This window comes from Nansenia antarctica (genome assembly GCF_963989245.1).
Source record: "Nansenia antarctica genome assembly, chromosome: 10".
Classification (NCBI taxonomy): Eukaryota; Metazoa; Chordata; class Actinopteri; order Argentiniformes; family Microstomatidae; genus Nansenia; species Nansenia antarctica.
The window spans coordinates 34,645,195-34,657,275 of record NC_137680.1 but is presented as its reverse complement, the minus strand read 5'-3'; the positions used below and the strand labels follow the sequence as shown (position 1 = coordinate 34,657,275).

Sequence of the window (12,081 nt, the reverse complement as noted above, 5' to 3'; positions counted from 1 at the left end):
GAGAGAGAGAGAGAGAGAGAGAGAGAGAGAGAGAGGAGAGGAGCTGTATAGTTCATTATGCAAAAACTATTGCAACATTTAGGTTTATCTGAGTGTTTGTTTGTTTGTTTGTTTGTTTAGACACTAGTGTGGGACAGTGTAGGTTCACTCCCTAATGACACCCACAGGAAGTCAACCAATCAAACGACCAAACTCTCATCACATTTTGTTCTTTTGTTTTTGTATCAAAGAAAAAAATGTCCTTAAAAGGGCTGTCAGGGATTGGTATTGGTACCGTGCATCTGTTTTTGAACAAAAATGAATTCTATATAGCAATTGAGTCTGGAAGAATATAACGTATAAATGCCTCATGAGCTTAGTTCAACTTTCTTGCACCACCAAGAACCCAAAATATGTTTCCAGATGTTTCGCTCCCTGGTTTGTGAACAATGTAATTGTAAACAAACACTGTGTAGCTTCACAGCTAGCATGTTGAATGGATGGTGAGTCCTCTTGTCCAGAGCTCCATCTATGCATTTGAGAGTGGTTACATTTCTCCAGCTGTTTACCAAAAAGTGGCAGGTCTTTGTTGTTGTTTGAATCCTAGATTGCCTCTTTAAATGCAAAGTCTCCAAGCTTGTTTATTCTATTAAAAATGATAACCTGTCTCCTGTCTCCTGTCTCCTGTCTCCTGTCTCCTGTCTCCTGTCTCCTGTCTTTCGGGTTGTCAGGGCACACACACGGCCAGTGCTTTGATGTTAAAGTCACTGTCAACAGAAAACAAAGACTAAAAAACGGTCTCTACCTCTACCAAGTGGTGTAATGTGGTAGTACACTTTATTTATTCTGGACCTGTGATTTAGTTCTCATCAGTTCTCACACTGAGGTAACTGAGGATGGTGTTGTTGGTGGTGGTGATACTGTGGATGCAGTCACATCACATGGGGTTTTCATGGTCTGATTCATTTGAATTGGGTTTTGTATTCACATGTTTTTAAACATACATACATACATACATACATACATACATACATACATAATGAATCTAGAAACAATTAGTGAAATGCATACACACACAAATGGCTTTTTCTTTTTTACATCATGCCTTATGAGAATCAGAATGTCTTTTATGACATCCAATGTACAGGTACACAGGAGTCACATTCTTAGGCTTAGGTTCTTCAACGTTGGCATTGCAGCAAGGTACAAAATCAACAATAATAGAATCAAGTAAAATAAGTAGTCATATGTAATAAGTAGAATGAAGTGATTAAATGATAAAGTGATTGATAAAGTGATTATGTGATTAAGTGATTATGTGATTATGTGATAAAGTGATTAAGTTATTATGTGATTAAGTGATTATGTGATATAGTGATTATGTGATTAAGTGATTAAGTGATTATGTGATTAAGTGATTATGTGATTAAGTGATTAAGTGATTAAGTGATTATGTGATTATGTGATTAAGTGATTAAGTGATTAAGTGATTATGTGATTATGTGATTAAGTGATTATGTGATTAAGTGATTATGTGATTAAGTGATTATGTGATTAAGTGATTATGTGATTAAGTGATTAAGTGATTAAGTGATTATGTGATTAAGTGATTATGTGATTAAGTGATTAAGTGATTATGTGATTAAGTGATTATGTGATTAAGTGATTATGTGATTAAGTGATTAAGTGATTATGTGATTAAGTGATTATGTGATTAAGTGATTAAGTAATTAAGTGATTATGTGATTAAGTGATTATGTGATTATGTGATTAAGTGATTATGTAATTATGTGATTATGTGATTAAGTGATTATGTGATTAAGTGATTATGTGATTAAGTGATTATGTGATTATGTGATTAAGTGATTAAGTGATTATGTGATTAAGTGATTATGTGATTAAGTGATTAAGTGATTAAGTGATTATGTGATTAAGTGATTATGTGATTACGTGATTACGGGATTATGTGATTAAGTGATTAAGTGATTATGGGATTAAGTGATTATGCGATTAAGTGATTATGTGATTATGTGATTAAGTGATTATGTGATTAAGTGATTATGTGATTAAGTGATTATGTGATTAAGTGATTATGTGATTAAGTGATTATGTGATTATGTGATTAAGTGATTAAGTGATTATGTGATTATGTGATTAAGTGATTATGTGATTAGGTGATTATGTGATTAAGTGATTAAGTGATTATGTGATTAAGTGATTATGTGATTAAGTGATTAAGTGATTATGTGATTAAGTGATTAAGTGATTATGTGATTAAGTGATTATGTGATTATGTGATTAAGTGATTAAGTGATTATGTGATTATGTGATTAAGTGATTATGTGATTAGGTGATTATGTGATTAAGTGATTAAGTGATTATGTGATTAAGTGATTATGTGATTAAGTGATTAAGTGATTAAGTGATTATGTGATTAAGTGATTAAGTGATTATGTGATTAAGTGATTACGTGATTATGTGATTAAGTGATTATGTGATTAAGTGATTATGGGATTAAGTGATTAAGTGATTAAGTGATTATGTGATTATGTGATTATGTGATTAAGTGATTAAGTGATTATGTGATTATGTGATTATGTGATTATGTGATTAAGTGATTATGTGATTATGTGATTAAATGATTATGTGCTTAAGTGATTATGTGATTATGTGATTATGTGATTAAGTGATTATGTGATTAAGTGATTATGTGATTAAGTGATTAAGTGATTATGTGATTAAGTGATTATGTGATTATGTGATTAAGTGATTATGTGATTATGTGATTATGTGATTATGTGATTAAGTGATTATGTGATTAAGTGATTATGTGATTATGTGATTATGTGATTATGTGATTAAGTGATTATGTGATTAAGTGATTATGTGATTATGTGATTATGTGATTAAGTGATTAAGTGATTATGTGATTATGTGATTAAGTGATTAAGTGATTATGTGATTAAGTGATTATGTGATTAAGTGATTATGTGATTAAGTGATTATGTGATTAAGTGATTAAGTGATTATGTGATTAAGTGATTATGTGATTATGTGATTAAGTGATTATGTGATTATGTGATTATGTGATTAAGTGATTATGTGATTATGTGATTAAGTGATTATGTGATTAAGTGATTAAGTGATTAAGTGATTATGTGATTAAGTGATTATGTGATTAATTGATTATGTGATTAAGTGATTATGTGATTAAGTGATTAAGTGATTAAGTGATTAAGTGATTATGTGATTATGTGATTAAGTGATTATGTGATTAAGTGATTATGTGATTATGTGATTAAGTGATTATGTGATTAAGTGATTATGTGATTAAGTGATTAAGTGATTATGTGATTATCTGATATAGTGATTATGTGATTAAGTGATTAAGTGATTATGTGATTAAGTGATTAAGTGATTATGTGATTATGTGATTAAGTGATTATGTGATTAAGTGATTAAGTGATTAAGTGATTATGTGATTAAGTGATTATGTGATTAAGTGATTATGTGATTAAGTGATTAAGTGATTATGTGATTAAGTGATTAAGTGATTATGTGATTAAGTGATTATGTGATTAAGTGATTATGTGATTAAGTGATTAAGTGATTATGTGATTATGTGATTAAGTGATTAAGTGATTATGTGATTAAGTGATTATGTGATTATGTGATTATGTGATTAAGTGATTAAGTGATTATGTGATTATGTGATTAAGTGATTAAGTGATTATGTGATTAAGTGATTATGTGATTATGTGATTAAGTGATTATGTGATTATGTGATTAAGTGATTATGTAATTAAGTGATTAAGTGATTATGTGATTAAGTGATTAAGTGATTAAGTGATTATGTGATTAAGTGATTAAGTGATTATGTGATTATGTGATTATGTGATTAAGTGATTAAGTGATTATGTGATTAAGTGATTATGTGATTAAGTGATTATGTGATTAAGTGATTAAGTGATTATGTGATTATGTGATTAAGTGATTAAGTGATTATGTGATTAAGTGATTATGTGATTATGTGATTAAGTGATTATGTGATTATGTGATTAAGTGATTATGTAATTAAGTGATTAAGTGATTATGTGATTAAGTGATTAAGTGATTAAGTGATTATGTGATTAAGTGATTAAGTGATTATGTGATTATGTGATTATGTGATTAAGTGATTAAGTGATTATGTGATTAAGTGATTATGTGATTAAGTGATTAAGTGATTATGTGATTAAGTGATTATGTGATTATGTGATTATGTGATTATGTGATTACGTGATTATGTGATTATGTGATTAAGTGATTATGCAATTAAGTGATTAAGTGATTATGTGATTAAGTGATTATGTGATTATGTGATTAAGTGATTAAGTGATTATGTGATTAAGTGATTAAGTGATTAAGTGATTAAGTGATTACGTGATTATGTGATTAAGTGATTATGTGATTATGGGATTAAGTGATTATGTGATTATGTGATTAAGTGATTAAGTGATTATGTGATTAAGTGATTAAGTGATTATGTGATTAAGTGATTACGTGATTATGTGATTAAGTGATTAAGTGATTATGCGATTAAGTGATTATGTGATTATGTGATTAAGTGATTAAGTGATTAAGTGATTATGTGATTAAGTGATTATGTGATTATGTGATTAAGTGATTATGTGATTAAGTGATTATGTGATTATGTGATTAAGTGATTATGTGATTAAGTGATTAAGTGATTATGTGATTAAGTGATTATGTGATTATGTGATTATGTGATTAAGTGATTATGTGATTATGTGATTATGTGATTAAGTGATTAAGTGATTATGTGATTATGTGATTAAGTGATTAAGTGATTAAGTGATTATGCGATTAAGTGATTATGTGATTATGTGATTAAGTGATTATGTGATTAAGTGATTAAGTGATTATGTGATTAAGTGATTATGTGATTATGTGATTAAGTGATTATGTGATTAAGTGATTATGTGATTATGTGATTAAGTGATTATGTGATTAAGTGATTAAGTGATTATGTGATTAAGTGATTATGTGATTATGTGATTATGTGATTAAGTGATTATGTGATTATGTGATTATGTGATTAAGTGATTAAGTGATTATGTGATTATGTGATTAAGTGATTATGTGATTAAGTGATTATGTGATTAAGTGATTATCTGATATAGTGATTATGTGATTATCTGATATAGTGATTATGTGATTAAGTGATTAAGTGATTATGTGATTAAGTGATTAAGTGATTATGTGATTAAGTGATTAAGTGATTATGTGATTATGTGATTAAGTGATTATGTGATTAAGTGATTAAGTGATTAAGTGATTATGTGATTAAGTGATTATGTGATTAAGTGATTATGTGATTAAGTGATTAAGTGATTATGTGATTAAGTGATTATGTGATTAAGTGATTATGTGATTATGTGATTAAGTGATTAAGTGATTATGTGATTAAGTGATTATGTGATTATGTGATTAAGTGATTATGTGATTATGTGATTAAGTGATTAAGTGATTAAGTGATTATGTGATTAAGTGATTAAGTGATTATGTGATTATGTGATTAAGTGATTAAGTGATTATGTGATTAAGTGATTATGTGATTAAGTGATTATGTGATTAAGTGATTATGTGATTAAGTGATTATGTGATTACGTGATTATGTGATTATGTGATTAAGTGATTATGCGATTAAGTGATTAAGTGATTATGTGATTAAGTGATTATGTGATTATGTGATTAAGTGATTAAGTGATTAAGTGATAAAGTGGTAAAGTGATTAAGTGTCGTACTACAGCGGGACCAGTCGTGCTGCAGTAGAACAGCGGTGCAAACAAACTACAGGTTACAATATGATGAGATGCAATATCATACAATATGCAATATAATACAGATATGATACAGTCACAGGTAGTCAAGTAGTAGTCAGGTAGTGTGCAGGTAGTCATGTCATACATATGATGTTTGTAGTGAGGATGGTTTGGGAGGAGTGGAGGGGTGATGATGAGAAGCAGTAATCTCAGGTGAATCTGACTTAGTGACACTAATGAAGTGAGATGAATGAACAGTCTCAGGGGACCTAATAAGGCAGTATCGGGGGGCAGCAACATGCATTTAACACTAGAACAGCCGTGAGGGGTTACTGTGAGTAAAGAAAAATGTTCTGTCTTTGCACTCAATCAAATTTCAGGACGCTCCTTTCATGACTTTTCCTAGATATGTGCGTTCTACCACCCAGTATCCTTAAATTTTCAAAATCACATCAGGATAAGCTAGTATTTTGCATATTTTGCATATTTGCATATTTAGTATTTAGTATTTTTACTATTTTGCAGTTTTTCTGTGTAGGAAGCATGCTAGTTTACAAGCGGCCAACTAGTGGTCGTTGTGTGTAAATAGCAGCTTGAGCATTGTAAAGAGGCGGCTCTTTTAGTAGGTAAAAAAGGCAAGGCTGTTCTAGTGTTAAGAATAGATTTGAAAGTAGTCGATGACGACTCAACTGATGAAAAAATATATGAATCCTTCAGTCTGTCTTATTATGTGGTTATGGTTTGTGCGCTATCTGCAACTCACCTTGAAAGGGCACATAATGAGTGTTCACATGGCTGACGTCCTCTCTCTGTGGATAGAGTGAGTGAGTCCAGCAGTTCCTGTGTCAGTCAGTCAGTCAGTCAGCTGTGCTGTGCTCTGCTCTGTGATTGGTCCATCTGACATTGAATGCTGAATCAGGTGGCCAGTGACTAGGCTACTACTACTGCTGCGACTGCAGCTGTGACTGCCTCTGCACTGGTGGTGGTGGTGGGGGGGGGGGGGGGGAGGGGGGGGAGAGAGACAGAGAGAGAGAGAGACACACACAGAGAGAGAGACAGAGAGAGAGAGAGAGAGAGAGAGAGAGAGAGAGACACACAGAGAGAGAGAGAGAGACAGAGAGAGAGAGAGAGAGAGACAGAGAGAGAGCGGCTCCTGCCTGTAGCATGCTATAAATACTTGCTGCATCTGGAGGCTTGGTGAGTGTGTCTCAGCAGCAGAGCTCTCTATTGAACAGAACACAGACAGACTGACAGACTGACAGACTGACAGACAGACAGACAGACTGACTGACGTGGCTGTGACCATGCCCAGGGTAGAGGTGGACGTTAAACTGGACTTTAAAGATGTCCTGTTCAGACCCAAGAGGAGCAGCTTGAAGAGCAGGTCAGAGGTAAGAAAGAGGACAGACACACACACCACACAGCTGATGTTTTTACACTCCCTGTTGTGTTTGTTTGCATGTGTCGCCTTCTGGTACGCATGGATGTGTTGTGGCGGGGGACAGGGAGGTAGGGACAGGGTCGCTGGTGCAGTATGGGAGACGATACCTGGGAATTCACACAGCAGAACGTACACAACCCTCCTGATGTGTTTAGAGGTCACCTTCTTAAGGCATGTGTGTGTGTGTGTGTGTGTGTGTGTGTGTGTGTGTGTGTGCCTGTATGTGTGTACCTGTGTGTGTGTGTGTGTGTGTGTGTGTACCTGTGTGTGTGTGAGTGTGTGTGTGTGTGTGTGTGTGTGTGTGTGTGTGTGTGTGTGTGCGCAGTTGTGTTTGTGTGTTTGTGGATCAAAATGTTCCTCTCTTGGACAGACACAGCTCCAGGCTAGCAGCTATAGTGATCTCTCCTGATATGACATGAAAGAGACAGTTTACCGTTGAAGCAGTTGTGCGTCTGGGAGGCGACCCATCAATAGATGAAATTGTAACCTATTACCTGAAGCCAGACTGCCTCTTAGCTCAATACTTCATAAAGAGCCAAAGGAACATTAGAATAGTTAGAAGAAGAATAGTTTAATGACCACACGACCTAGGTCGGTGGAATTTGTTGTCGGTACAGCTCATAAACAGTGTCAAAAAACATACACACATTGTACATGACATGAACACACATAACCACAAGACAAGACAGAACATATTTACAATTATGCAATTAGCATCTCTTTTCAATAACAGTGCTGATAATAAATGTGTGGTAAAGTGTGATGTGTATTGAGGACACAGAGGTAGAATCTACTCTTTCCTACATCGGAAGGTCTTCAATCTCTTCATCATGAAACAATGAGATGGTATCATCTAAATATTGGGGTCAAGGCCCTTTTTTGTATGTGGCTTCCATTTTTTATAATAATAATAATAATAATAATAATAATAGCTTAGATGTATATAGCGCCTTTCTCAAACCCAAGGATGCTTAACATATTTCATAGACAGACAGTCAGACAGACAGAACAGAAAAACAAAGCAAAGAAACAAAGACAACGAGAGTGACAAAACTAGACTAGGGGCTAAAGGCCTGAGAGAACAGGTGGGTTTTGAGGGCTGATTTAAAGGTGTCCAGGGTAGGGGCATTGCGGATCACTGTGGGGAGAGAGTTCCAGAGGGTGGGAGCTGTCACACTGAAAGCTCTGCCCCCGAAGGTCCGTAGGTTGGTGCGGGGGGTAGAGAGTAGGCCCTTGCCTATGTTTGTGTTGTTTTCTTTTGAATTGCCACACGGTCGTGGTTGCAACATACTGTATGGTCATGTTAACCTTTAACATCCTGTAGACTTCAGATTAGGGGCCACACACTCCTTCTAGCTTCCACTGCTGGTTAGCTTGCCTGTTTATTACTATCTGCACTGGAATAGATCACCAACTCAACCAACTATGAGAGACTATCAGAGAGAATAGAGCGAGTCATTATGATTATTGAAACACACATACTGCATTCTTGTTATTTCTCCCGATGGCATCGTTTCCAACTCAAAGCATGACGCTCAACATACGTACTGTATCAAGATCATGGTGCCATAGCATGTTTTAGATGATAGACGATATCAGAGAAGACGGGCCGCCGTCAACACCCATTGGTCCTGCTCTGCGGCCTGCGTCTGAGTCAGGCTAGCCAGACGTATCCATCAGTCCTGCTACGGGAAATCGACGTGAAGGGTGTTGATTTATTGCTCAGTCAACTCTTGGTTGTATGGCTCTAAGTGCTAGTGTTAGAGTATAGAGACTGGACTGGAGCGTTCATCCTGCAAGATGTCTACAGTCAGAGAACAGCAGAACAGGTCCTACCACTTGTGTTGTGTTATGTAACGGCCCTGCGGCCCTGATAGGCTCGCTAGCTAGAGTCAACAGCCATGTGCCATGTGTTGAATGTAAATGTCTGGGGTCTGGTGAAAAAGTCCCCATGTAGGGAAAGGTCATTTAAAAATGTAACTTTTTGTTTACAAAAGAGGACCTAACCTGCGGAATAAATTGGTTAGAGCCAACATATTGCCTAACCCTAAACTGACCCTTCTGGCTCCCCTTAAATAGGGAAACTACCCTTCTGTTATGTATATATATAGTAAATATTTGATCTCAATATTAAATTTTTGTGTTTTCTTGAATCACTAAACACTTGTCTTGTGGCTTTTGTAGTCCACTAAACTAAGTCTTGATGTCTAGCCACTAGGTGGAATTCTTTGACACAGGTGTTTGCCGGAGAAAATCGCACTGAATCAAAACAGACGTGTTTGCTACCATGAATGAATGAATGAATGAATGAATGAATGAATGAATGAATCGCTTAATGACCTAGGTCGGTGGAATTTGTTTTCGGTACAGGTGGAAAGCTCAATACAGCAGTGTAAAAAAAAAAACATACACACATTGCACATAACTATCACATGGACATGTACACACATAACCACAAGACAAGAACATATTTACAATTTATAAAGTGCAGTACGTGGGTAGTACAGGGTTAGTGCAGTGAGTCAGGTGTTGAGAGTCCTTATAGCAGAGGGGAAAAAACTGTTTTTGAAACGGGATGTTTTGGTGTCCAGGGATCGGTAGCGCCGTCCAGACAAGAGGGCAACAGTTGAAACAGGTGGTGAGCAGGGTGGGAGGGGTCAGCAGGGTGGGAGGAGTCAGCAGGGTGGGAGGGGTCAGCAGGGTGGGAGGGGTCAGCAGGGTGGGAGGGGTCAGCAGGGTGGGAGGGGTCAGCAGGGTGGGAGGAGTCAGCAGGGTGGGAGGAGTCAGCAGGGTGGGAGGGGTCAGTAGGGTGGGAGGGGTCAGCAGGGTGGGAGGGGTCAGCAGGGTGGGAGGGGTCAGCAGGGTGGGAGGGGTCAGCAGGGTGGGAGGAGTCAGCAGGGTGGGAGGGGTCAGCAGGGTGGGAGGGGTCAGCAGGGTGGGAGGGGTCAGAGATAATTTGATGTGCTCTATTTGTGGTGCGTTTGAGATACTGGGCCCTATTATGCACTTCATCAATAAGACGAGGCGGTAGATCTAAACTTAAGACGTGGAGGCGTGGTCAAGGCCACTTTGCTATTATACGTGCGGTAGTGGGCGCCTAAAACCCGGCGCTAAGCAAAGAAATTAGTCATGGGTGTGTTTTGGGCGTCTTCTCAATCAACCCAATCAGCGTGCCAGGTGCCATTCCCTTTAAGAACCGGCTGCGTTAAGTCATTAGCGCTATGCTATTATGGAAGTCCTAAGAAGGAGGTCAGCGCGCTTCTCTGCCTCTCCCTTCTGAAATAAAGCATTTATACTGTGACCGTAATTGACGTCTTGCCGTGGAGCCACGTGCGTGTTCATGTGTGCCCACATGCATGCGCAAACCGCGGAGGCGCGCTCGTGTTTCAAAACGTGCATGAAGTCTAAACTTAAGAACTTTTCAAACCACTTCTTAGCGATAGGAGCAAAGTCAGATCGCATAATAGCAGGGGCGCCTAGTGCACTTCATTAACATATGAACACTCCCACAATGAGCAATATATGCACGGGAGTTTTACGTCTTATGTGTGGGCGCCTATCGACACCTGCATAATAGCAGTAGCGCGTATGAAGCGCATAATAAGGGTGGGGGTAGGTCTTAACCTGGCGGTGCGTCTTAATTAAGACTTAAGACGGAAAGTTAAGAAGTGCATAATAGGGCCCATAGTGATTCAACTGATGGGAGGGCGGTGCCGATGATCTTGGATGATTTTCTTACTATTCGCTGTAGTTTACTTTTGTATTTACTGTCCGAGCTGCCGTACCAGACTGTGATAGATGAGGTGAGTATGCTCTCAATGATGGTGGTGTAGAACTGAAGGAGGAGGTTTTGTTTTACTTTGAATTTTTTGAGCTGTCTAAGAAAGAATAGTCGTTGGTGGGCTTTTTTGGTGATGAAGTCACGGTGATGGTGATCACGTTGGTAGCTAGCTAGCAGCTAAGAAAGAGTATTGGTACAAACATCTAACTGCATGTTTAGCACATCACAACATGCTAATAAAACATCAACACAATGGGCCCTATTATGCACTTCTTAACTTGCCGTCTTAAGTCTTAATTAAGACGCACCGCCAGGTTAAGACCTACCGCCACCCTTATTATGCGCTTCATACGCGCTACTGCTATTATGCAGGTGTCGATAGGCGCCCACACATAAGACGTAAAACTCCCGTGCATATATTACTCATTGTGGGAGTGTTCATATGTTAATGAAGTGCACTAGGCGCCCCTGCTATTATGCGATCTGACTTTGCTCCTAGCGCTAAGAAGTGGTTTGAAAAGTTCTTAAGTTTAGACTTCATGCACGTTTTGAAACACGAGCGCGCCTCCGCGGTTTGCGCATGCATGTGGGCACACATGAACACGCACGTGGCTCCACGGCAAGACGTCAATTACGGTCACAGTATAAATGCCACCACTGGCAAATGTTAAGCCAGAGAGAGAGAACAATGGAATATATCCTAGGAATGAATTATGATAGACGAAGACGGTGCGCCGAGCGCATATTCATAGCTTTCAGTCACGTGGTTTCTTCCCTAGCAACCACCAACCTGACGGGCAAAAAGTATCATAGCAACATCGCTCAACATGGCTGCCTACTATTTAGACCACCTCACCCATGAAGAACTATCAAGATACACGACGGTGATAGGAGTGGAGGATTGACACCATTCAAATAGTGTTGGATTCCCTGTCTTCTACTCTATCCGGACACGTTGGAATTATTATCATAACCCCCGGAGAATCAAAGTTATTGACCTGCAAAGGGTGCCTCCTTGACCGGCTTTTCCCGTGAATAACACCGGTTATGGAGGT

At 37.4% G+C, this 12,081-nt stretch overlaps 1 protein-coding gene across 2 annotated transcripts in view; it reads left to right on the top strand.

Moving 5' to 3' along the window:
• Positions 1–7,108: 7,108 nt before the first annotated feature.
• The window catches only part of LOC308166355 (GMP reductase 1-like), a gene marked incomplete at both ends in the record, with an annotated part of 32,579 nt that continues 27,606 nt past the window's right edge, over positions 7,109–12,081 (top strand). For both annotated transcript variants that reach the window (XM_080540631.1, XM_080540630.1), the window contains one exon: positions 7,109–7,195. In XM_080540631.1, the coding sequence (XP_080396757.1) occupies positions 7,109–7,195 (87 nt within the window). The remainder of the gene's footprint in view (positions 7,196–12,081) is intronic.